The sequence below is a fragment of the Lissotriton helveticus genome, chromosome 1_1, assembly GCF_964261635.1.
Source record: "Lissotriton helveticus chromosome 1_1, aLisHel1.1, whole genome shotgun sequence".
Lineage (NCBI taxonomy): Eukaryota > Metazoa > Chordata > Amphibia > Caudata > Salamandridae > Lissotriton > Lissotriton helveticus.
This window is the reverse complement of record NC_136057.1, coordinates 51,362,013-51,385,328: the sequence shown is the minus strand read 5'-3', so window position 1 is coordinate 51,385,328 and position 23,316 is coordinate 51,362,013. Positions and strand designations below refer to the sequence as shown.

Genomic DNA, 23,316 nt, shown 5'->3' with positions numbered 1-23,316 from the left:
TGAATTCGATATCAAAGGACACATACACCTTAATTGACTTTTCTGTGACCTGGGCAAGCTGGAACCATTGACCCAAGCCAAACCTGTTTGGTCAGTTCCCCTCCCAGTGGCCGAACGAGATAGCATCAAAGCACAACAGGCCATAAACTGTTCCCATCGCACACACACCCCCGCCCAAATCTTGCTCACACCTGTCCTTGCTCTTTTCTCTTCTTTTGCTTTATGATGAGGAGGAGCCCGGATTTATTGAGGGTACACCGATATCTGATGGAAATGTTGGGCCTTGCCGGGTAATTGATCACGAACTGGACACACTAAAATGTGGACTTGTCATCATGACTCTGCTTTTTTCTTTATAATGAAAATATGTGAATAGCTCACTGTAAATCCAAGAATGTTTGCACTGTAAATCTAAGAATGCTTGCCTGAAGCCTAAAATTCTGTATAAAAAGAGAAGCCTGGCTCTGTAATGTTGAGCAGTCTCCTGAGAATATACACACCGTGTTGTTGTACTTCTAGGACGCTTGTTACTTGGTTGCAGCCAATAAATTCGATCTTTGACTTCACCTAGAAGACTCGTGTTTCTGTGGTCTGAATCAGGAAAGTACTTGAGATCTTTGGGTGTTGCCCCTGACACCGCTGGGTTACCGGATCAGTACCGGTTCTGAAAAACCCAGTACCTCAGTTGGCGCCGTCGTGGGGCGGTATCAGCAGTGACCGATAATGGCTAGTACACTATGCACAAGCATTTTCGTCATAATCAAGTAACTATTTCACCTCGAAATCGTCATTTTCGTTTTTGAACCCTTGGGTTCCATTTTACGTTTGGCAGCCATTTTGTGAGTTGCCCTTTTCATAGGCTTGTAACCACAGCTGAATTCGATATCAAAGGACACATACACCTTAATTGACTTTTGTGTGACCTGGGCAAGCTGGAACCATTGCCCCAAGCCAAACCTGTTTGGTCAGTTCCCCTCCCAGTGGCTGAACGAGATAGCATCAAAGCACAACAGGCCATAAACTGTTCCCATCGCACACACACCCCCGCCCAAATCTTGCTCACACCTATCCTTGCTCTTTTCTCTTCTTTTGCTTTATGATGAGGAGGAGCCCGGTTTTATTGAGGGTACACCGATATCTGATGGAAATGTTGGGCCTTGCCGGGTAATTGATAACGAACTGGACACACTAAAATGTGGACTTGTCATCATGACTCTGCTTTTTTCTTTGTAATGAAAATATGTGAATAGCTCACTGTAAATCCAAGAATGTTTGCACTGTAAATCTAAGAATGCTTGCCTGAAGCCTAAAATTCTGTATAAAAAGAGAAGCCTGGCTCTGTAATGTTGAGCAGTCTCCTGAGAATATACACACCGTGTTGTTGTACTTCTAGGACGCTTGTTACTTGGTTGCAGCCAATAAATTCGATCTTTGACTTCACCTAGAAGACTCGTGTTTCTGTGGTCTGAATCAAGAAAGTACTCGAGGTCTTTGGGTGTTGCCACTGACACCGCTGGGTTACCGGATCAGTACCGGTTCTGAAACACCCAGTACCTCAGTTGGCGCCCAACGTGGGGCGGTATCAGCGGTACCGGTCCAAGCCAGAGGTCCGTGAGGAGCTTCGTGTGAAAATTCCGGAGGACGGCCAGCCACTTCAGCGACCCCTGTATGTCGACGTGGTTCCGAAGGTCTTTGCTGCGAGGTTCCCCGCATCCCGACGGCTACGAAGGACTGCTGCCCTGACTATCACCCTGATTTGGACCCTTGATGTTTGGTAGAGCGAAACGATAGACGAGTCTTCTGGTGACGTCATCGATACCTCAGTTAAGTATAAGTGGAGCGTCTCCCAGTCCTTAGTTTGTTTGGTGTCCCCTTTTGGGACCACTTTGATTTGGAACTTGCAAGCGCCAAAGCCAAAGGACTCGTGTATTCACGAGAATATAGTAATCGATAATCCTTTGAAGTTTGAAGCTAGACTAGAGAGCGAAGATGCCTGGTCTTAGTAGACTTGGAAATTTGTTTTGTCTTGGTTGTAAAAATAGGGACTCCCGACTGGAGGACTCGTGTCCGGTTCCTCCGATTGGAACTCCAACCTATGAACTATATGTGAAACATGGAGTAGGCCCCATCACATACAATGAAGTGTGGATCAAATACACCAGAAACGACGGTGTTTTAAAATGGCCCCAATATGGTAGCTTTGATACTGAAATCCTAGATAATCTCGAAGTTAACTTTTTAAGAAAAAAGCCCGGCCGGCAATGTTTGACTCTTTCCGCCTATGGCGTAAGGAGGCCAAACAAAAGGAAATTAAACTAGCGAAGAAAGATAAGAGAGAAATGGGTATCTCTGTAATGCAAGCTGCTATGCAGTATAAAGACAATAAAGAAGAACAGATGAGTGAGCAGTTGCACAGGCAACGTAAAATGGTAATAGATAAATGTTATCCAGTTTTGCCGCCTCTTCAGCAAGACGCAGCAGGAGAGCTTGAAAAAGATCCCCTAATGTCGCATTTGTTAAATTCGCCACCGCCCTATGCGCAAAATGCTACAGCACCTCCACAACCTTCAGTTGTGCAACCCATGGTTGTTATACCTCCTGTTCCTCCACAGCACCCACCAGCTACTCTTCAGCTGGCTCCTATTCCTCCGGTGCAGCCTTCCCAAGGGTCACCGGCTTTTACACCTGCTCTTCCTATACTTCCTGCAACTTTAACTACTGTATCGACTACCACTCCTGGTACTCCTCCTTACACTACCTCTGCATCTGCCTCATCTCACCCTGCCTTCCCACTTGTCTTTTCATTGACTTCTCCGTCTGTCCGCCAGAGAGTGGCAAGCACTGTTTCTAGTCTTCTATACCCTTTGTTTGGAGCGGCAAGCCCGACTAATACCCCTGAACACAAACAGTTGCATAGCCACCTGCCTGATTCTAGGGAGAAAGAAGTATTGGATCGTTTGGCACATAAATGGGTTACTGATCCGATGAGATATGAACTAGAATCTGTTATGGATGTCTTCCATCAGTGGGAAGCATCAAAGCAGAGGTACGTTTTTGAGAAAATGTGTATTTTTGTATGCGAAGATTTAGAAGAGAATGATTTGGACTCTAATCCGCCTGAGTTGAGCCATGTATGGTTCGAATTTTCAAAAGGCACGATTGTGGGTTCAGATGTTAGGAAAGCCGTTGCAACATTGTTATCACTTAGGACTGAAGGTGTTTCCAAGTCATTGTTTGATTCTGATTCCTCTGTCAAAAAGAAGGGAAGACAATATCCCATGAGGGAAGTTCCCCCAGTTTGGAGAGATGGAGACGCGAATGCTAACCCGATTATTCCGCCACACTTTCAGCGTGTGTGGGTACATGTCCCATGGAAGCGAGCTGAAGTATTAGCCCTTAAGCAGACATTGCCTGATCCCCGTAAAAATCCTGCAGGATATTACAAAGAATTATCACAGACTGCAGGCTCCTGTATCATGAATTTAGCTGATATTGATATGTTATTTGGGAATGTTGTTCCAAGCCTTTATGGGGAAAGATTCGTCATGCAGATCATGATCAAGAGTTAGGTGACACATGGGAAAATATTACTGCTGCTGATGCTAGACAAGTCGGTGGTGCTAAACCTGAGCCTTTGGTGGCAGAACTCCCTGGTAGGATTATTTATTACATGAAAACTCTAATGCCTGCGATGCGTGTAAATTGGGATAGGTTGTCTGCATGTAAGCAGAAGAAAGATGAAACGGTGTCTGATTTCTTCACCAGGTTTGAAGAAACATTTGTCGACCACAGTGGTCAAGACATGAGTACAGAAGGTGGTCAGCGACTGTTCGTTGATAGATTTGTGCACAATCTACTTCCAAAATTGTGTAAAAAGTTGAAGGATTCAGAGAGTTCGTGGGCAGTTTCCTCTTCAGCACAGATATTGGCTACTGCACAATATTATGAAAATAGAGACAAAGATGAGAAAGAAAGAGCAGAAAAGAAAACTAAAGAGTTAAAAACGAAGGTCCTGTTACAGCAAGCATACCCGCCACGTGGTGGTGGTGGTCAGAATAATGGTGGGCAGAATAACTATCAGAATAATTATCAGCAACCCCCACAGTTCCAAAAGCCAAGAGTAGAGTACAATCAGCCACGCGTTCCTGTAGGTCCCAATCAGTGTTCGTATTGCAAGGAAGAGGGTCATTTTAAATATAGTTGCCCTATCTTGTTACAGCGCGCAAATCGTGTGTCAAACACAAGAGGTAGATGTGTTCAGCAAACACCTAGAGGCAGAGGACGTGGAAACGTCCCTCAGAATACACGCTCCTTTCCACCTCAAAATTCTTTGAATAGGTTTGATCAGCAGAATAACGCACCTGGTAGGACAACTCAGTACTACGCTGATGATTACTATGCAGAAGATGAGTATATGGAAGGTAATGATTGCTAGGACAGCCGTAGACAAAGAGAGGGAGTTGTTTCAGTTCCAGTAGATCAGAGTGGACCATACGTTGAGGTGATTACATCAGGTGTGTCAGAGCCTTTTCTGTTGGATACTGGTGCTACAAAGAGTTCTATGATGCACTCAAAACTCCCTGGCGCACCTTTGTCTGGCGAAATGAATGTTTCTGTAGGTTTTTCTGGCGCCCCGGTTAGGAACCCGATTTCTAGTCCAATGTCCCTGTCTGTTGGTCCTTATGAATTCGAAGCACCCCTTATTCTGACAACAGGTTGTGGTGAGAACTTGTTGGGATTGGACCTGTTAAAAAGATTGTATGCAACTTTGTACTGTTCCCCTTCGGGAGTACAACTTACACTAGGTAAGGAAGTGGTTTCTCCAATGTATTTGTCAAGAGAGGAATTTCCGACAGAATTGTCATCTCTACCTAATATTCTTTGGGCTACTGGTCCTAATGATGTGGGTCTCTTGGAAATACCACCATATGTTGTGACATTAAAAACTAATGTTAGGATGCCACGAATTCCCCAATACAAAATTTCTAGTGAAGGAGAAAAAGCGTTGTTAGCGATCATTTATGATTTGATTGAGAAAGATGTGATTGAAGAGACAAGAGGCATCGTTTGCAATAGTCCTGTTCTGCCTGTTTTAAAACGAACTGACCCCTCTCAGCCCCCTGTATACAGATTTGTGATTGTTCTTAGAGAGGTGAATAAAATAGTAGTGCCACAATTTCCAGTTGTTCCTGACATTACTGCCCTATTGACTATGATTCCAGCCTCTGCAACATGGTTTTCAGTGATTGACTTGAAGAACGCTTTCTTCAGCATCCCAATTGCTGAGGAAAGTAGGGATATTTTTGGCTTCAGTTTAGGAGGACGAAGCTTCCGCTTTAAACGCGCTCCTCAGGGCTACTGTGAAAGTCCATCAATATATAGTCAAGCTCTAAAAACACAACTCGATACGATAGTTTTACCTGAAGGCGCTACCCTCATCCAGTATGTCGATGATTTGCTTGTTGCGGCAGATTCTGAGGAAATATGCAAAGAAGCCACGTGCTCCTTGTTGCGTCATTTGTGTGATCTGCATCACAAAGTGTCCCTGTCTAAGTTGCAATATTGTCGACAAGAAGTGACCTACTTAGGTCATCTCTTATCGAAGGAGGGAAGGAAACTGACCCCAGAAAGAATCCAGGCAATAAGAAAATTAAGTGTGCCAAAAACACAGAGAGAAGTGCGTGCTTTCATGGGTATTACATAGTACTGTAGACAGTGGATTCCAAATTTTTCTTTACTGGCCAAACCATTGGTGGCATTAACATGTAAAGATACACCCAATCCCGTGCCTTGGTCCGAAGAGTAAATGTATTGGCATTTATATAGCGCACTACTTACCCGTAGGGTCCCAAGGCGCTTCGACCGCTGCGAAACCCTTCCTGGCTTCCCTGAGAGATGGTCCCTTAATGGGTATCTCCAGGGTGAGACCAGGCATCCCCGGCGGTCTGGTGGGGCCGTTAGTGAAGATGAGGCAAGCTAATGCCCAGAGTTGCCGAGTGTGATCGCTGATCAGAGTGGGCACCGAGGCGAGAGAATTATCGAGTCCGCTGACCCTGGTCCAGAAACCTGCCGCGCCGGGAATCGAACCCTGGTCCCGGGCCGTCCTCTGCTCTCGGGTCTGCCGCCTCTTACCAGTGAGCCACACTACTTCACTGTAAGAAGAGTGTCAGAAAGGTTTTTCTGAATAACGCACAGCATTATGTTCGGCTCCTGTGTTGGGTACCCCCAACTACAGTAAGCCCTTTACATTGTATGTCCATGAGCGAGAAGGTTGTGCATTATCAGTGTTGACACAATTGTTTGGAGACAAGCAGCGTCCGTGTGCATATTTTTCGTCGACGTTGGATCCAGTAGCTAAAGCATTGCCAAGTTGTTTAAGAGCAACAGCAGCAGCAGCTGTTTCTATTCGACAGTCTGCTGGGTTAGTGATGAATAACACGTTAGTGGTAATGGTTCCACATGCAGTGGACACGTTGTTAAACAGAACCAAGGCACAGCACTTAACTAGTGCTCGATTGTCAGGTTACGAACTAACTTTGTTAGCGAGTCATGTGCACATCAAAAGATGCAGCACATTAAACCCAGCCACATTGTTGCCAATTCCAGTTGAGACAGAATTGATGAAGAACAGCATGATTGTTTTCTTAGAACAGAAGAAGAAACGAAAGGGAGAATAGACCTCCAAGATACTCCTCTTGCTGAATGTGATGGTACCTTATGGGTGGATGGTTCATGCTTCAAGCTTCCGAATGGTGACACGACTGCAGCATATGCTGTCACAACTTTGCATACAATCGTTGAAGCTGCACGTATTCCACATAACTCAGCTCAAGCGGCAGAATTGATTGCACTTACAAGGGCGTGTGTGTTGTCAAAAGGAATGAAAGTGAATGTGTACACTGACAGTCAGTATGCATTTGGCGTGGCTCATAGTTTTGGACGTCTGTGGCGTGAACGTGGGTTTCTGACTTCGCATGGAGCCAAGATCCAGCATGGTCAGTTGGTGAATGAGCTTCTTGAATCACTGACCTTGCCTCTACAAGTTGCGATTGTAAAATGTAGTGCTCACAAGAAGGTGACTGATGATGTTGGTCGTGGAAATGCATTTGCTGATGAAGTCGCGAAAGAAACAGCAAGGAATGTGATGAGCAGAATGTATGTTGCGGGCCCTGCAAGATGGGTTGGTGAAGTTGGTATGTGTGAGTACACGATAGAGAGTGTGAAATCGATCCAATCTGAGGCTACAGAGAAAGAGTTGAGCATGTGGAGAGAAAGTACGGGCAGAATGGATGCAAATGGTTGTTGGGTTGAATTGTCAGAGCATCAGAGATGGTTGCTACCCGATGCATACGTGCTTGCAGTGGTTACAATGGCTCATGGAATGGCTCATATCAGCGTGAAAGGGATTTGCAAGTTCTTGGCACCAGTATGGCAGAATGCTGGCATTCCTAAGTGTGCAGAGAATGTGGTCAAGAATTGCATGGTGTGTCTGAAACACAACCCTGGTAGGGGAACCCCAACTCCAGCTGGTCATTTTGCACCTCCTACGTATCCGTTTGAGGTTTTGCAGCTAGATTTCATCCACATGGAGAGGTGCAACAATTTAAAATACGTACTCGTTGTTGTCTGCGCCTTCTCAAGATGGGTAGAAGCATATCCCCTAAAGGACAATACTGCCTTGTCCACAGCAAAAGCCCTAGTCAAATAATTCTTCCCCATGTTTGGAATGCCGAGAATGGTCTGGAGTGACAATGGGAGTGAATTTGTGGGTCAAGTGATGAAAAAAGTATGTGAAGGGCTAGGCATCAGACAAAAGTTCCACGCTGCAAATCACCCCCAATCAGCTGGATTAGTAGAATGTTACAACGGCACCCTAAAACTAAAGTTAGCCAAGATTCAAGCAAGCACGGGTCTTAAATGGCCAGACGCTCTCCCTTTAGCACTCCTATCCACCAGAATGACCGTGCATTCCAGAGTGAAACTTAGTCCCTATGAAATTGTTTTCGGCCGTCCGGCCAACATATGGGGGGTGCCTAGACCCACAAAGTTTGGTGAAATAGAGCACCCTGTTTTGCTTGACTATTTGTATGAATTGATGGCTAAATTGCGTGTTTTACACCAACAGGTCCATGACTCTCTGCCTCCGGTCTCTGAAACTCCAGGCCATCAAATCAATCCTGGATCCTGGGTGTTGGTGAAAAACTTTCAGCGAACAAAGAACGAACAGCCCAGGTGGACCGGCCCACACCTCGTCCTTCTTTCCAAAAGATCAGCCGTTCGTGTGGAGGGAAAGAAAAACTGGATCCACGGGATCCATTGTAAACAGATCCCCCTGCCCTTGCCCTATGACCGGTGGGTCCAGGAGGGTATCGCCGACTCAGACTGAATCTGTGCCACGGTTCATAACTTTCAGTGATGCTCGTGTGAAAGAAACAATTACAGAACAAGAGAGTGACAATATTTTGCAACCAGCCGTACCATCATCAGCCCGATTGGACACTACAGAACCTGAAGCCTTGTTTCAAGACCATACAATACCGGGAAGACAGCGGTATAATCTGAGGCCGAGAAATACGAACTAATAAAAATGAACTAATAACATTTTTTCCCCAAGTACTATTTTTGAAAGCGCAGCTCTCCCATCTGAGAAACTTGCTTATTTTTGTTTTTTCGAACCGCCATCCGGGTTCCGCTGCTAGGGCCGCGATTGCCCAAAGTCTTTGGGGTGCAGCTGGCGACGTTAGGTCGACAGTTCTGGTTGGTCTAAGGGAGTTGCCCTAAATCAACAGAAGCATTCCTTAGCAGAATCAACCTCCCATTGCGGGCAGCATTATAGCGAGGATGGAGTTTTTCAAAATGGAGAGATCTGCCAAAGCTGTGAACTTTAAAACAAGAATATGTGGATTGATGACAAAGAAACGTTTTTTATTATTATGCATTTTCCTGTTATTAAGTGCAATGATGTTTTAATAGGATATGTACTGTTTTCTTTACAAGTGACCTTTGCACCGACTACATCGCCCATACCTCCTCCTACTATTTCTGCACATTCTTTTCAACCCCTTCCTGAACATGAGACAGCTAGGAGATTAGAGTTTATTAATAACTCCTTCATTCAGCTCTTACACCAACACCAACTAGTAATGAACACGACTAACTGCTGGGTGTGTGGTCTTATGCCTCACACAACGGATAAAGGCATCCCTTACCTTGTCCTGCCATTCAGTCACAATGGTTCTGTGTGGGCATACAGGACAATGTTCATTAATGCACATGAAGTCTACCCCCTACGTTCTGTAACAGACAAACCTAACAATGGTGCTCTAGTTAAGGGTATAGTAGATATGATTAAGGAAGATATTTCCTATGAGACTATCCCGAGAGATGAGACGCTAGTATACATAGGATGGAACGTGACCGGATACGGAGCTACTCTGAGTGAGAAACAGCAAGCTAAGAGATCTTCCCCGATTTGGATTGTACCCCATCAGGGTCATCTGTGTCTGCAAGGTACTGGCAAGAATCCCAGAGCTCAGTTAGGGAAGAGTGTCTGTACAGAAACGTATGTTTTTGCATCTCAGACCTCCCCTTCGTTTTTAGCAGCTAAGGGTACCTATTTCATCTGCCATGATAGAGCCTATACATGGTTGCCCCCTGACTTTTCGGGCACATGTTTTGTTTCATTCCTGTTGCCTCCCACCTACACACTAGCGGCAGATTACCATAAGACAAGGATAGTTAGAGGTGTCTTGAATAAAGAAGACTCTGCAGGACAAGAATTTGGGGATTTCGCAAAGGGTTTTCTGCCGTTCTGGGGACCGATGGTTAACAGCAGAAACATAAGGCAATTAGCAAGGGTGGTTGAATCCACTGTAATTGAAACTGCTGGTGCCCTTAGTAACTTGACTGCTGAGCTCCAATCGGACCGTCTTATGACCCTTCAGAACAGGGTCGCATTAGAAGTCATACTTGCAGACCGAGGTGGGGTATGTAAACTGATCCAATCGAGTTGCTGTGTCTTTATTCCAGATAACGCTCCAACAGTGTACCAGGCCATCTCCAAACTGCATAAAATTTCCGAATCATATGGATAAAGGGGATTGGTCTTTTATGGGATGGTTCTGGGAACTGATATCCGGCTGGGGATGGAAAATTCTGATGGTCATTGGCATGGTCTTAGCCATACTTTTTCTGTTCTGTCTGTGCGTGCAGTGCGCTCCTGCAATATGTGGCCTCTGTGTTACATCATGTGTAAGGAAGCCTGTGTCAAAAGACGAACTAAGTACCAGAATGATGTTATAGCAACATCTCAATGACTTTAGGAATATAGACCTGGACTCAGATTAGCATGAGATTAGGTTAAATTGCCTATGTAAGGGCAAAAGGAGGGTTTGTAGTTCTGAAAATTCTGGACTCGTGCAACAAACTTTGTCGTAGAATGACGATTTTTATATCAAAAGACCGATAATGGCTAGTACACTATGCACAAGCATTTGTCATAATCAAGTAACGATTTCACTTCGAAATAGTCATTTTCGTTTTTGAACCCTTGGGTTCCATTTTACGCTTGGCAGCCATTTTGTGAGTTGCCCTTTACATAGGCTTGTAACCACAGCTGAATTCGACATCAAAGGACACATACACCTTAATTGACTTTTCTGTGACCTGGGCAAGCTGGAACCATCGCCCCAAGCCAAACCTGTTTGGTCAGTTCCCCTCCCAGTGGCCGAACGAGATAGCATCAAAGCACAACAGGCCATAAACTGTTCCCATCGCATACACACCCCCGCCCAAATCTTGCTCACACCTGTCCTTGCTCTTTTCTCTTCTTTTGCTTTATGATGAGGAGGAGCCCGGTTTTATTGAGGGTACACCGATATCTGATGGAAATGTTGGGCCTTGCCGGGCAATTGATCACGAACTGGACACACTAAAATGTGGACTTGTCATCATGACTCTGCTTTTTTCTTTGTAATGAAAATATGTGAATAGCTCACTGTAAATCCAAGAATGTTTGCACTGTAAATCTAAGAATGCTTGCCTGAAGCCTAAAATTCTGTATAAAAAGAGAAGCCTGGCTCTGTAATGTTGAGCAGTCTCCTGAGAATATACACACCGTGTTGTTGTACTTCTAGGACGCTTGTTACTTGGTTGCAGCCAATAAATTCGATCTTTGACTTCACCTAGAAGACTCGTGTTTCTGTGGTCTGAATCAGGAAAGTACTCGAGGTCTTTGAGTGTTGTCATTGACACCGCTGGGTTACCGGATCAGTACCGGTTCTGAAAAACCCAGTACCTCAGTACCAGCTCACTCTTGGGCGCAATCTGATGACTGCACACGCCGGGAGGGTCCTTGTCCCAACCGACGATCACTTCCACATGTTTCCGCCATACCCTACGGGGTCCTTACGATCGTGTGGAAACTGAGAGATCTTTTCTGTCCCTGGGAACTTGTGACCCGGATGCCTGTCAACTAGCCCTTGGAGAGTGCTTGGGGACCTGAGCCACAACAGGCCAGCAACATCTAGGCAAAATCCACCAAGTGATAGTCCCCTTCCTAGAGCAAAACAAGCCCCAGGCCACCACTAGTCTGCAGATAATCCTGTTGCAGCCCCCCCACCCCAACAGTTCTTCTTGTTGATGTCGCAGCATCGAACCAGCGTAGTATGTTTCCAATCCCCAAAGTATCTAACTCCTAAAGGCAGAGCCCCAGTGGTTATACCCACAATGACCTATGAAGATGAGATCAGCTCAAAAGGCCACTTTGAAATGCACGGGCCCTCTCTACATTTTGTCATGTCTGACATCCTACCCTGGGAGGCTTGATCAATATCTTTAGTTGGACCACAACCCTGCCCCTTGGAATGCAGGTGCCAATTCCACCCCCTCTTAACCAATACAGGAAGGCCCCTCAGAGTGAGAGGTCTACAGTATAACTTGAGCCCTTAGTTTGTGGCTTTCTTATCAGAAATGCACAGATGTAGCCATCCCCCCAGCAGCCAGCTGTGAATTGGAGACAGGTGGATAGGCATACAGAGCCATGAGTACAGACATTCCCACTTTCCCAAAGTGGTATTTCCACAGTCATAATGTCGAATTCACTTGCACCACCAGAGCAGGTTCGCCATTACAAACTCATCGATATCAAGCACTATACGGACACTCTTCAGCATACAGTAAATCCAGCTCAATAGCCTTTCCAAAGATCCCTCAGGCCAATCCAATACGAGGAGCAGGCCCTACTGTACCAAACACACTTCTCGGTGCCATTCACTACCAGTGTATGTAGCAGACACACGCACATGCCCTACCCTTTACCTACACCCTACCCTGTCCCCAAGGAGTACTCCGATATAGCAAGAGACATGCAGAACCTTGGCAAGCGTCTTCTTAAATGCCAATCCTAGTAACAGTAACATACACACACAGGCCCCGTCATGGCAAATCTGTGGCACATTTAAAGAACTACCTCTGTGGGTGGCACAACCAGTTCTGCAGGCCCACGGAGAAGGTGTTGAGTAACATGCCCTAGGTATACGTCTTACCTCTAGACAATGGACTAACAGCAAACTTAATTTAGCCAATCATGTATACACTAATCACCAGTATGTATAGGACAAGCACATCAATTTGGCACTGAACGCCAGTGTAAAAAGCAATCAAAGTCCAAGGTACATAAAAACAAGTCATCCACGTTTGGCCACCATTTATACCTTACCCAAGGTACATAAAAACATGGCAAACCCACCCGGACGACCTATCGTTTCCGGCTGTGGGTCAATGCTCGAGCCACTGTGCCAGTATATCGACTTCTTTTTAAAACCACTTGCTAGCCAAACTAGAACATATCTTCGAGACACTACCAAAGTTATCAACTTGATAGATCAAAGACCTTTTGAGTCCACACAAGAACTGTTAGTCACCTGCGACATTGTATCGCTGTATACAAGTATCCCTCAGTTGAAAGCCATCAAAGTTATGGAAAGGGTCCTTGACCAAAGAACAGCACCGGTTCAAGTGCCTACATATTTCATCTTGGAATTACTCAAAATTGCCATGATTAATTTTTTTTCATGTTTCAGGAGGAATTCTTCCTCCAAACTAAGGGTGTGGCTATGGGGGCTACATTTGCCCCCAATCTGGCAATATTATTTATGGATGATTTCGAGAGTAAGTTCATTTTCAATGACACCAATCCCTTTTGTGCCCATCTGGCACTTTGGGTCCGATACATAGACGACGTTCTTTGTATATGGAATGGGACCCATACAGATTTGACGCTATTCCACACTTGGCTCAATGAACAAAGTACTGATATTCAGTTTACCTTACAATCTAGTGCAAAGGAAATTGCATTCTTGGATATTATGAATTTTGAGGAGCAAAATATTTTGCAAACAACCCTATATAGAAAACCAGCAGACAGGAACTCTCTTTTGGAATATGGGAGCCACCACCCTAGGGGTCTCAAAGACAACCTACCGGTAGGACAGTTCTTGCGCATTCGCAGAAATTGTTCAAAAAAAGATGATTATATCAAAGAATCATAAGAACTGTCCTATTGCCTTTTAGATCGTGGCTACCCCGCGAGACTTATCAAAAGAGCACGTAAGAGGACGTGGTATAACCTACGAGAGGCGCTCCTCCAACCAGAGGAGAGATCCAATTAAGCCCATGAACGCCTCATATGTGTTACCACATTCTCCACTCAGAGTAATGACATCAAAAAGGTCATTAATAAACACTGGAGTTTAGCGTCTGATGACATTGAGCAGAATTCTCCTCCCTTACATTCATTTAGAAGAGCTCGAAATATCAGAGATTTAGTGGTCAGATGTTTCCTTGACTGCCCGAAACCACTGACAATTTCATCCATGTGAAACCTTGCTCCAATCATTGGGCACACCAGATGTGGTTCATGTGTCGCTTGCCCCTCCTCCATCCAAATTAAGGTATTCACACATAAAGGTCGGAACTATGCCTTGAGATCACATACTAATAGTAACACTCAAAATGTTATTTATGTGATTAAATGTCCCTGCGACCAGGTATATGTAGGACAAACACAGCAAAAAGTGAAGGTCAGAATATTACAACATGGGAGCGATTAGATGTAATGTTTTGGGTGCCCCGTTGGTAGATCATTGTAATAGACATGGACATACCCCTGAAACCTTGAGGTGGTTGGTTTTGGAAAAGGTGACTCTTGGTCCTAGAGGTGGGGACATATCTATGATCCTCAACACCCGTGAATCCAAATGGATGGCTATCCTGGATTCGATCTGTAATGGACTTAATGAGGCAGAAAGTAGCCATGCCCAGCTAGCTGTATTAGGGCGCTGAACCACCTGTCCCTAATCAATCTTCTTCACATAAAATCCCCTTTTCACCCTCCTGCGTGAGAGGTGCACGGGACATCTGTGGTGGTTACTTTAATTACAAGGATATGATCTGATCTGCAACAGTCATCTACACCCCTCTGCGTAGGAGGTGCATGATGCCCTAGCATAATGGATGGATGAAGTCACCTACACCCCTCTGTGTAGGAGGTGCGTGGCAAAAACTTTTTTGAATATGTTTTTGAATAATTTTATGAACAATGCAATGATGTGAGTATACTAAATAATCTACCCTGTCTTATGACTCTTGTGTGACACAATAGGGGCACTAATATTCAACCGGTACAATTATGAGATGATCAATTCTCAGTTAATATACTAGTTAATTTAAATCGGGGTTTCACTCTGCCAGGCGGAATAATTACAGTAATGATGCAAAATCTCAAACGAGATACCACCTCTTTAATCTTTGGCCGTTTAAGATTCGATTTTGTTAGGTGCCCAAATTATTCACGCAGAGTAAAATCTGCTTGACTGTCATGACAACCGAACGCCATCCATGCCTTCCGGTTGATCCGTGAGTCTGTCTTTTTTTTCTATGGCCCTGACGTCAGCGCGTACGTTTTTTCACCGATGCAATGACTGTCGGTCGGATGTTTGGATGCAAACAAGGTACGGGGACTGAAGGCTTTGGACTTATGAGCAATAGGTGCTGTATCAAAGGTGAGAACCTCTGCCTGTTAGATTGGTTCTGCGGCGGACTGCTGCGATAATATGCTGACTGTGGTGCAATGACCTCACCGGCATTTTCTCGTCCTTTCAGAAGCGAGTGCGGCTCTTTTTTACAATGAAACTTCCGCGAGTATCGGAAGAAGGTGGCAGTCAACGCCATTAGGTATGGAGTGACCCTTACAATTGGTTAACATGGAATTTAAGTCCCTAAATATATGTTATAACCATCCGCTTATCCATTCGTCCTTTTAGAAATTCGAAGGGAGAAAAACTAAAGCGGAGTCCCTTACATTTTGGTGTGTCACTCAACCTAGCTGAGATACGCCTGTGAAAACTATACTGTTGTGGTATGCACCCCAATTTGTTTTTGTTTTGTTTTGTCATAACTGCCCTCCTTATGCACTACATTGAATCTGAGATGGTTAAACCGTTCTCCGAATATTTAGATCATTGTGAGCCTGTCCTGAATGCCAGCAGTTTTCATATATATTTCCTCTGCTTGGATAATTTTTAATGAGGGAGCAATTAATTCTCATGCGGTTCCCAATCGAGACCTGTATGAAATTACTCAGTAATGGAACCTGAATGCGGTTGTTCAGGCCGTAATTTTTGTAATTAATCTTTGTAGATAAACTTGTTGTATGAAATATTAAGGGACATAGTACTGATATGTCTTTTCATGTCCATTCTCTTCTAATAGAAAACTGTTGATCATTTTGACATCCCTTTGGAAGTGGTTCTACTTATGAGAACACATTGGATAAATACCGATCCTGATCATCACAACTGGATCTATTGATGCTCCCCGTTCTCTTGTTCAAGTTGTGAGCTAACTAGCCCAACTTTCCATGGTGAATGAATTTCTCTTTTATTGGTCCGTGTTAGGCGCCCTCGTGCGCCTGTGTTTTTTTAAAATCTGAATTCATTTTCACTGTAAATATTATACTCCCTTTTTATTGTTATTTTTTTTAGAGAAACCAGTGCTCCCCAGGGCCCTTTTGTCCTGATGAAGACCCCACTTTAAGGTGTGACGTATACCTACCAGTATATTTGGGGTCGAAACGGCGACAGCTATTACCATCTACCAGTCGATGCAACCATCATTTCACTCATTAATTAGTAGCATCGCTATTATGGTTTCTTTTTAAACATTGAGCATTAATAGCTCATTCATTGTACTGGCTCAGGGCTCTGAAGCCAGCTATATGGATTGTTTAATAATCATATATTGATATTTTTGTCATGAATAACCTACCTTGCACATTCCCTCCCTACCCAATCACTGTCCCTCACCCTCCCTTTCCTGGGGCACTACAACAATTTTGTTATGAATTTGCTATAAAGAAATATGAACAACAACATTGTGAATAAACAACAGTGTGTTCAATCATTAGTTTGCGATTTTTATATTGTGTGATATAAAGTGGTTTGTCTGTGTACTTGTGATACCTTCACTGGGATCCCTTATTCTGTACCATACAGCACCCAGGACCCTAGTGACTTTATTGGGTAAAACCCCCCCTTCTTTAATGTTAATGAAGTGACAACTAGAGCAGAATGAGAGCAGAATGACTATAAGAGTCTCTTGGAATCCTTCATGTAGGCTTCATATCATGCACAATCCTCATCAATAGACAGTTGATGAGAGAAATAAACTAGCATTTGCACATGGCATTTCTTGAGATTATTTGTGAGTAGCCCCATAGCTTGTCCCATCTCTCCTCAGTGAATTGTTTGCTCTATGTTTCCTTCCATGTTCTACATTTGTATCACCTGGTATAATTCGGTCACAGCCTGACATCCAGTGATAAACCTACAGGTGGGCTTACTGGTGGGCTTTTAGTAGGGTATTTGTGACACATAAAATAAAAGCATTTTTTGCTTTTGAAATCAGAGGTGGTACCATCTCAAGCAAAGAACCGCCTCTCACTCTGAGAGAAGGCACACTGTCGAGAATAGTCCACTCTGATACCACCTGCGCCAGACTCCCTGCAGAAAGCAGTCATGCTATTGAGATTTGACCACTCTATTGCCAAATAAACTAGGCTCCTTGCTGACATCACAAATTATCTTTAAAATTTTGTGAATAAATCACATTTAAGATCTCCTATACAATCAGCAATCAAATACCATGAATTCAAATAAATGTGTTGTTTTATTACATATCTAAAAACATACATTTCACATTAATACGTAAAATCTAGTCATTATTGTGTACATTTCATAGCCTCATGATTGTTTCTGCTGTATCATAATTTAGTTCATGTTAATGTTAAAGTAAATTGAGTTTGAGCCTGATACACACCTCTGCAGTGTGGTTTTTAAAGGCTCTTGGATGTCCATTCATGGGTGGTGTTTGGATGTTTGGTTATGTATCATTCATACAGATTTATAAAGTATTGGGTTTCAAATGTATATGCCACTGATGGCTGTACAAACCACTTGTTCCTAAATATAATTTGTTAAGTTTAGAACATGTTGCTGATAACGTGTAAGGAAAGTGAGTTTGACCCTGAAGCAAACCACTGTAGTGTGTTATGTATAAGGATGGGTGTGCTGAAGAGCAGTCTCGTTCCTGTTCCTGACTGGCAGTGTGGTTGGGTGGTGGTGGTGGTGATGATGATGATGGTCGGCAGCAGGAAGAACTTCCCGGACTCAGCACTTTGTTAAAATGAACTCGGTGGAAAGCATTAGTTTCTACTATCTTTGGCTACTGAAGATGTAGCCTTTCTTCTGATGTACATATTATATCGAAGAACTCCTTCCTCTAGGCAAGGCTGGTCTATGAGAACACGGTTTATTTGGCAGCTCCAGCAACACAAAAGCACCTTACAGATCATTCAGAATGCTACGATCTAGTGTGTGTTCACTGATGTCTCCGCAGAATTGATAACATACTAAAGCTCTTCATACATTCCTGGCACTGTAATGGCGTTTCCCCTATGTGTGCTCGCTGATGATTTCCGAGATCTGAGGAATCACTAAAACTGCTTCCACATTCATTCAATGGTATGGTTTTTCCCCCAGTGTGTGTTCGAATATGTTTTTGTATGTCTGATGACTCACTAAAGCGCTTCACACATTCTCTCATTCTCTGCAATGCTATGGTTTTTCTTCTGTGTGTTTTAGCTGATGTATTGTGAAGTTTGAAAACTGACTGAAGGTCTTCTCACATTCAGTGCAATGATATGGTTTTTCCCAGGTGTGTGTTCGCAGATGTATTTTGAGGTGTGATAACCGTCTGAAGCTCTTCACACATTCACTGCAATGGTATGGTTTTTCTCCTGTGTGTGTTCGCAGATGATTCCTGAGAGTTGAGGAATCACAAAAAATACTTCCACATTCATTGCAATGGTATGGTTTTTCCCCAGTGTGTGTTCGCTGATGTATTTTGAGGTGTGATAACATACTGAAGCTCTTCACACATTCAGTGCAATGGTACGGTTTTTCCCCTGTGTGTGTTCGCTGATGTATTTTGAGGTGTGATAACTGACTGAAGCTCTTCACACAGTCAGTGCAATGGTATGGTTTTTCCCCTGTGTGTGTTCGCTGATGTATTTTGAGCGTTGATAAGCGACTGAAGCTCTTCACACATTCAGTGCAATGGTATGGTTTTCCCCCCAGGTCTGTTCGCGGATGATCTTTTAGGAGTGCTAACTGACTAAAGTTCTTCACACATTCATTGCAATTGCACGTTGCTTCTCCTGTGTGTGTGTGCTGATGGCTCTTTAGTAGTGATGATAAACTAAAGCTCTTGCTGCTTGTGTATGATTTCTCTTTCTTGGTTAGTGTCTCTGGATCAGGTTTATAATTATCTGCATCCCATGACTGGGTTTCCTGAGGAGCTAACATGGTTGATAAAGCACTTGTGTTATTCTCGCATTCCTTGTATGTGTGTGGTATTTTGGATGGTTGATTTCAGATTTCACAATGAAATACAAGACTCACCAACTACACATATTATAACTGTGGCAAGTAAAGCTTCTTTGTAGGTGGTTATGTCTTTAGATTGAGGAATGGTTTTGCATGTTTATGAGTGAAGATTAGTCTTCCTTCTGGTCGAAGTAAATTTGGACAGTCTCTGAGACCCTCTTTCCTTTGCCCTTAGTTGTCTGGATCCACTCCCTTGGGCTTTTCTCTTGCTCCTGTGGTTTGGCCAGGAAGAGTTACAATACACCTAGCGTGCTCAATGGTGGGTGTGTCATCACAGGAAGCAGAGCAATGCTGTTTCTACCTCATATCGAACACATTATCAAAGCTGGTGGTGGAGGCCTGTTAATACAGGAAGTGGTTTGTCAGTGTTGTTGCCTTAATTTTCTAGAGGTCATTTCTTAGTTCTGTTGCGTGGAGGTGCACAGCTCAGACTCTTACATCCACTGAATTGCTCTTGTCTGCCTCTTCGAGGATCTATCAGTTTATGTTCCGGTTTCTCAGTCAGATTTGCACGATTACTGTCATTATTCACGATCATTTGTGCATTCAAGGCTGGTTTCCTATTGGAAGTAAAGAGATTTAAAATCACTAAATGGAAATGTAAGAGTATGTGAATACACAATATTTAACTAGCTGTAAAAGACCATTTATGAAAGTTACCAAGAGATATTTCCCAATACACAGATATTTAACTAAATGTTCTATTGAACATGTAAATCTTACTTAATTCAGAAAAGGAGGTGATTTTTCAGTGTTCACAGAGTAACTTAGTACAGAAAGGGTACACATGGAGCGCCTACTTGCTAGAAGTACAGCTTTACGAAGACACACATGGCTAAGATTTCATTTAAACAAGAAGGTATTGTGTAAAAAGAGAAGGATCAGGATGTGCTGATGTCACTTCAGTTTTAGGAAGTGTATAACAACGGTAACCCTTTCAAGACTATATAACAAAGAAAACTCTTCATGAAGTTCATAATAAATGTAACACTTCAGGAAGTATATAATAAAGCTAATGCTCCAGGAAGTATATAATAAAGCTAATGCTCCAGGAAGTATATAACAAATGTAGCTCCATTCCCACTCTTCTTGACAGTACTTCACAGTTTACACTGGAGGAGCTGAAGTTCTAACTCCTGTCTTTACTGTTCTGTTTGTTAAGTTATTTTTGTCACATTCCTAGGGATGGTTAAAGCACCTGTTGGAAGATTGCACCATTTATTATAGTGATTCCATCACAACTAATAATATACCTACGATATCTCTGCTGCCAGTACGTGTCTGCTTTTTATCTTTTTCTGCCTTTACCGGGGTATCTAACTAAATGTCTTCCGTTTGGTGCCAGCATGCTTCTCGGTAAGTGGATGGAGCATTGGTAGAGTAAGACAAGATGTCCATTGCTGGAGGGTGAGTGCAGCACTTACACCTCTGGATATTTCTTACATTCAGCTCCCTTATGGCTGCATACTCGCTCAGCAGGGTTCATTGACCGCTAAAGCAGGGAAGTGACACAATGACCACAGCAGACATCAGGTAATGAAGTAATAGACAAACGCCATGATAGCGTAGAAGGATCAAAAGCATCTTTAGAGAAGCTCGCCGGGGACATAAAAACGGAGGAAGTGCACAGGTAGCTACTTATGAGGTACAAACAGGGGAGGCGAACATGTAGGTACATGCTCTATTTTGGGTCTGTTTCAGGCTTTTACTGGGCTGGGAATTAGGGTGCACTGTATCTTAATCCTGTGGCTGATAAAGGCACTGGCTGCAAGGGTGTTACCACTTTGACCCTTTACAAAAGGGGAGCCGAGCCTTAGAAAGCACAACACCTGAAGGCTGCCTGCCCTGAGGGGAAGGTGAGGGTCCGGGTGTCAGAAAATATCAGGGACATGAAAGGATCCTAATAAACACAGCCCCAGAGAGGTGAAATCGTCAGCCTGGATGGAGAAGAGCTGGGTCCGCCACTGTTTCCAGAACAGTAAGTGATATTGAATCTTTCTACGGTTAGGAGGCATAGAATTTCATTTGGGTTGGAGCTAAGACATGGAAGGAGAAACCTTTCGTTCCGTCTCTCCTGTGACGAGGGATGTGGGCCAGGTTTAGATTAGATGGAGCGTAGAGTTCTGGAGGGTATGTACAGTTGCATCCAGGCAGCTAGGCTGGTTGCTCCTTAGAGCTCTGTTTGTTTAGTTAAGTTTTAAACAGTTGTCATGCATACATTTGGCCAACGCAGATACACAGTTTTTAGATTTGACACAAAAGCCAGTCGACTCTGCCGACAGGGAAATAATTAGCTGAGTGTCATCAGCATACAACACTAGTGAGATATTCAAAAATATTTCACTACCTCTGCCAGAGGTCTGATGTAAATATTAACAAGCATTTGCAATGCAAATAGGTCTCGCATTTGTGAGTTAGAGCTATTGACGTTGTGAATGCCTAATATTTTTTACCTACAAGTTTTATTTTTAGAGTGAATGTATGTAGTGTGCAAAATCCCTTCGAAAGGTCCTGCACTTTGTAATAAATATATTGAAAAAGACACAAGGTGTGGATTGTGTCAACAAATGCTTGGCAAGTACCTCATGGGTGAAGTGTCGCCACACATGTACATCGTGGTGCTTTACTAATGAGAAACTCATTAATAAAAGTAGATCTTACAGACTAACCAACGCAATCGGAGCATGTGAATCCGTTTCCCGGCTTCTCTTTCATTTTCTAGACTATTTGACTCACTTTTCTGCGTCTTGGTTATCCCCCAAACACTTGGAGGCAATGAGGTTTGCCAAGGGGATTGGGGCAGGGGGGTTTTGGGGGTACATGAAAATGTATTAATTGCCTAGTTGTCAAAGTTAGCCCGGTGCTATTAGTTAAAAGTGTGCAGATATCATTAAGATTACTTTACTCGCATCTATGAGAAAATAGACATGATTTATACAAAATGCCAGAATGCGTGTCAGTTTTCACAGTGCTGGTTGATTAATTTGATTGCATTAATTTTTTTATTTAATCTTTTACATAGCATCCTAAGTAGGTTACCTAACCCCAAAGCCCCAAGTTGTTAAATGACCCATAGTAGGGAGTGTTTTACAGTTGAGAAAATGTGTCCAAATGTAATTTTGGTAGTGCCAAGGAATGATCAGCCAATGAGGTACTCGATGAGCAGGTATTTAAACGATAAGTTAAAAATGTACGGTATTGGGACTGTTTGTTTGTACACAACCACCTCTCTGAATGTGTTTATTAACACAGAGCTCCATCTACCAGACATTGCTCACAGAGGGGTGACTAAAGCACAGAACAAAATGTATTCATTTATCCTGAGTGTGAAGGCACCCGGAAGGTTTAGGTGCCCGCCCTGAGAGACTAGAGATCCCTGTGCTTCTACAGACTCTGCCGTGCTCCTCTGCAACAGCAGGGCACAGCTCAGAATCTGCTGCTTCTGCTAAGAATAGGTGAGGGGGATGAGGTTGGAGCATGCAGGAGTTTCCGGCAGATTTCCAGGTTATTGAAAGTGATGATTCTGACGGGTGGCAAAGGAGTCTGACTATCTGCTTGTCTGCACCAGTCTATTTCTCTACCATCTCCCTCCCTAGTTTTGTGCACACTGTCTCGAAGCAGAAGAGGGGGCTAAAGCCCTTGCGCCGGCTCTGTACCGTACACACTTTTGATTCCCCCTTGGACATATATTTGGCAAGTGCTTTTTTCAATTTACCTTTTTATGTCAATTGGTTTTGTGTTTAATTTTTCCGTATAGTCAATGGACACTATGTCGAAGAGAGAACATGCATTAGACATCTTAATGGAATATTGGCACCCCATTCCTCCTCGCATACTGCACACAGATTGAAGAGAGACATGGCTTTTGTTAACATCACTGCTTGGCCTGTCCTAGATGGGATTGTATGGGATGCTGTTAAGTTTCAAATCCATGGCCAAACTGAGGTTATAAATGTCCCTAATGTGCATAGAGTTAACATGGGGGATGTAGTTAAACAAAATATACGTTCTGATGATTGGGATGTTCAGGCCGTAGAAGCATTGTTTTCTTATTTGAAATATTACGCTGCTTTTGATGCTGAAGATTTGTATTTAGAATCTGCTAATTACGGTGATTTATTTTGTTACCAACATTTTGGCAATCACTACCTACATAAAACTAATACCAGGAGGAGAAATGTGAATTGCACACAATGGGAACATTGTCCAGCTCCTATACAAGGCAGTTCTAGTGCCTTTTTTAAAAAAGTACACTTATTTTACTGGTTTTAATCAGTCCAATCCCAAAGCATTTTATTTTAAAATGACCGAA

At 43.4% G+C, this 23,316-nt stretch overlaps 1 protein-coding gene across 1 annotated transcript in view; it reads right to left on the bottom strand.

Annotated features, from left to right (window-relative positions):
- Nucleotides 1–17,227: 17,227 nt before the first annotated feature.
- The window catches only part of LOC144767363 (uncharacterized), a 52,110-nt gene continuing 46,021 nt past the window's right edge, over nt 17,228–23,316 (bottom strand). Inside the window, 2 exon segments of the mRNA XM_078650833.1 lie at nt 17,228–18,167; nt 18,170–19,564. Of these exon segments, the coding sequence (XP_078506959.1) occupies nt 17,938–18,167; nt 18,170–18,923 (984 nt within the window). The 5' untranslated portion in view covers nt 18,924–19,564 and the 3' untranslated portion in view covers nt 17,228–17,937.